The following is a 1,524-nucleotide window of genomic DNA, read 5'->3' as shown; positions in this document are numbered from 1 at the left end:
TAATCACATATGGCTCCAACGTTACAACAGTGCCCCGTCTGCTTTAACCACTATAGAAGCACTCCAGACGGGAAGTTATGTCGGCACGGAGGTAAAGTGAAAGGACAGGAATGCTCGGGGTCCCGGAAAAAAGTTGATCCATCGGGCGCGAGGGCTGCTTCGCCTCTCGGTGCCGCACCCGACCCCAGGCCTGGGCTGCCCACACGGTCGTCCGCCGCATCGGTCTCCGGTGATCCTCTCGGCCTGGATTACTCTGGTGTTTTTGATAAGCTGACGGCCGTGCTGAAATGTGTACCGGTGTACGACCATATCCCTAAGCCATGCAGGGAGAAGTTCGCACATGATCTGAACGCCTTGCTGACGGCTGTTTGTAACGACCCTGGTGACCCGGCTCACTGGGTTAGACTCCACTGTTTTGTCCCATACGTCTTACAGAAGACTTCCAGAGGAGGTCGCCGGGTCAACCAGGGCAACCTGGTCAACAAGCGTCTAAGCGAATATTCAACTATTGGTCTTGAAACCCTGGTACTGTGCTTTGATGGGTTCAATAATGGCAAATCACAAAAGCACAACCCCGATCGATGGATCAACGCTGTGTCATCTTGTATTGAACAGGGAAACCTGTCTTCGGCGGTCAGACTTATCTGCTCGCCGGAGGGCCTGGCGGAGAGCTCGCCGGCCACCTTCGATAAATTATGTTCTATCCACCCAAAAATTCCGGTGGACAGGCGGGTCTTTCCCGCATTGACACCAACGGCTGGTTGCGTTTCTTCCGCCGAGGTGCTGAGGGCCGTTAAATCTTTCAAAAACGGTTCTTCTGGAGGCCTGGATGGCCTACGACCCCAGCACCTTAAGGATGTTTTTTCAGGTCCCTTGCCAATTGACGACACACTGAACTCCTTAACCCAATTCATTAATTTGATCCTATCTGGAGCTTGCCCACTCTCCGTCCGCCGGTTCTTTTTTGGAGGCCGGCTAATAGCTTTAAATAAGAAAGACGGAGGGGTCAGACCGATTGCGGTCGGGAACGTTTGGAGGAGGTTGGCCGGCAAATGTGCCTTGGCCCTGGTCGTGGTCGAACTCAAGACCAAGTTCTACCCGACTCAGTTGGGTGTCGGGATTAAGGGTGGCGCTGAGGCCGCTGTTCATGCGGTTCGAAGATTGGTCACCGACCTCCCCGATCAATGGGGGTTTCTGAAACTGGACTTTAAAAATGCCTTCAATGCCTTGAGAAGAGACTCGATGTTGGAGGCTGTCAAACTTTTTTGCCCCAACATCTATAATTTTTGCCATTCTGCTTATGGCGGAGTCTCTTCCCTTGGCTACCACTCTTGGGTTGTAGAATCGTCCGAGGGGGTACAGCAGGGTGATCCCCTTGGTCCTTTGTTGTTCGCACTAACTCTTCATCCACTCTTAGAGAAAGCTTCGTCCACCTTCGTTTGCGCTTATCTGGATGATATCAGCATAGCTTCGGACGGTCCAACTCTGGCCGATGGCTACGAATATTTGAAGCATAACTCCGCT

The 1,524-nt window shown here is 52.6% G+C and overlaps 1 protein-coding gene across 1 annotated transcript in view; it reads left to right on the top strand.

Annotated features, from left to right (window-relative positions):
- Nucleotides 1-9: 9 nt before the first annotated feature.
- The window catches only part of HELRODRAFT_166001 (hypothetical protein), a gene marked incomplete at both ends in the record, with an annotated part of 4,342 nt that continues 2,827 nt past the window's right edge, over nt 10-1,524 (top strand). The window contains one exon of the mRNA XM_009033044.1: nt 10-956. Coding sequence (XP_009031292.1) covers nt 10-956 — 947 coding nt within the window. The remainder of the gene's footprint in view (nt 957-1,524) is intronic.

This window comes from Helobdella robusta (assembly GCF_000326865.2).
Source record: "Helobdella robusta unplaced genomic scaffold HELROscaffold_9, whole genome shotgun sequence".
NCBI lineage: Eukaryota > Metazoa > Annelida > Clitellata > Rhynchobdellida > Glossiphoniidae > Helobdella > Helobdella robusta.
Note: the sequence above shows the minus strand (reverse complement) of the source record. Positions and strands in the feature narration are given on the sequence as shown.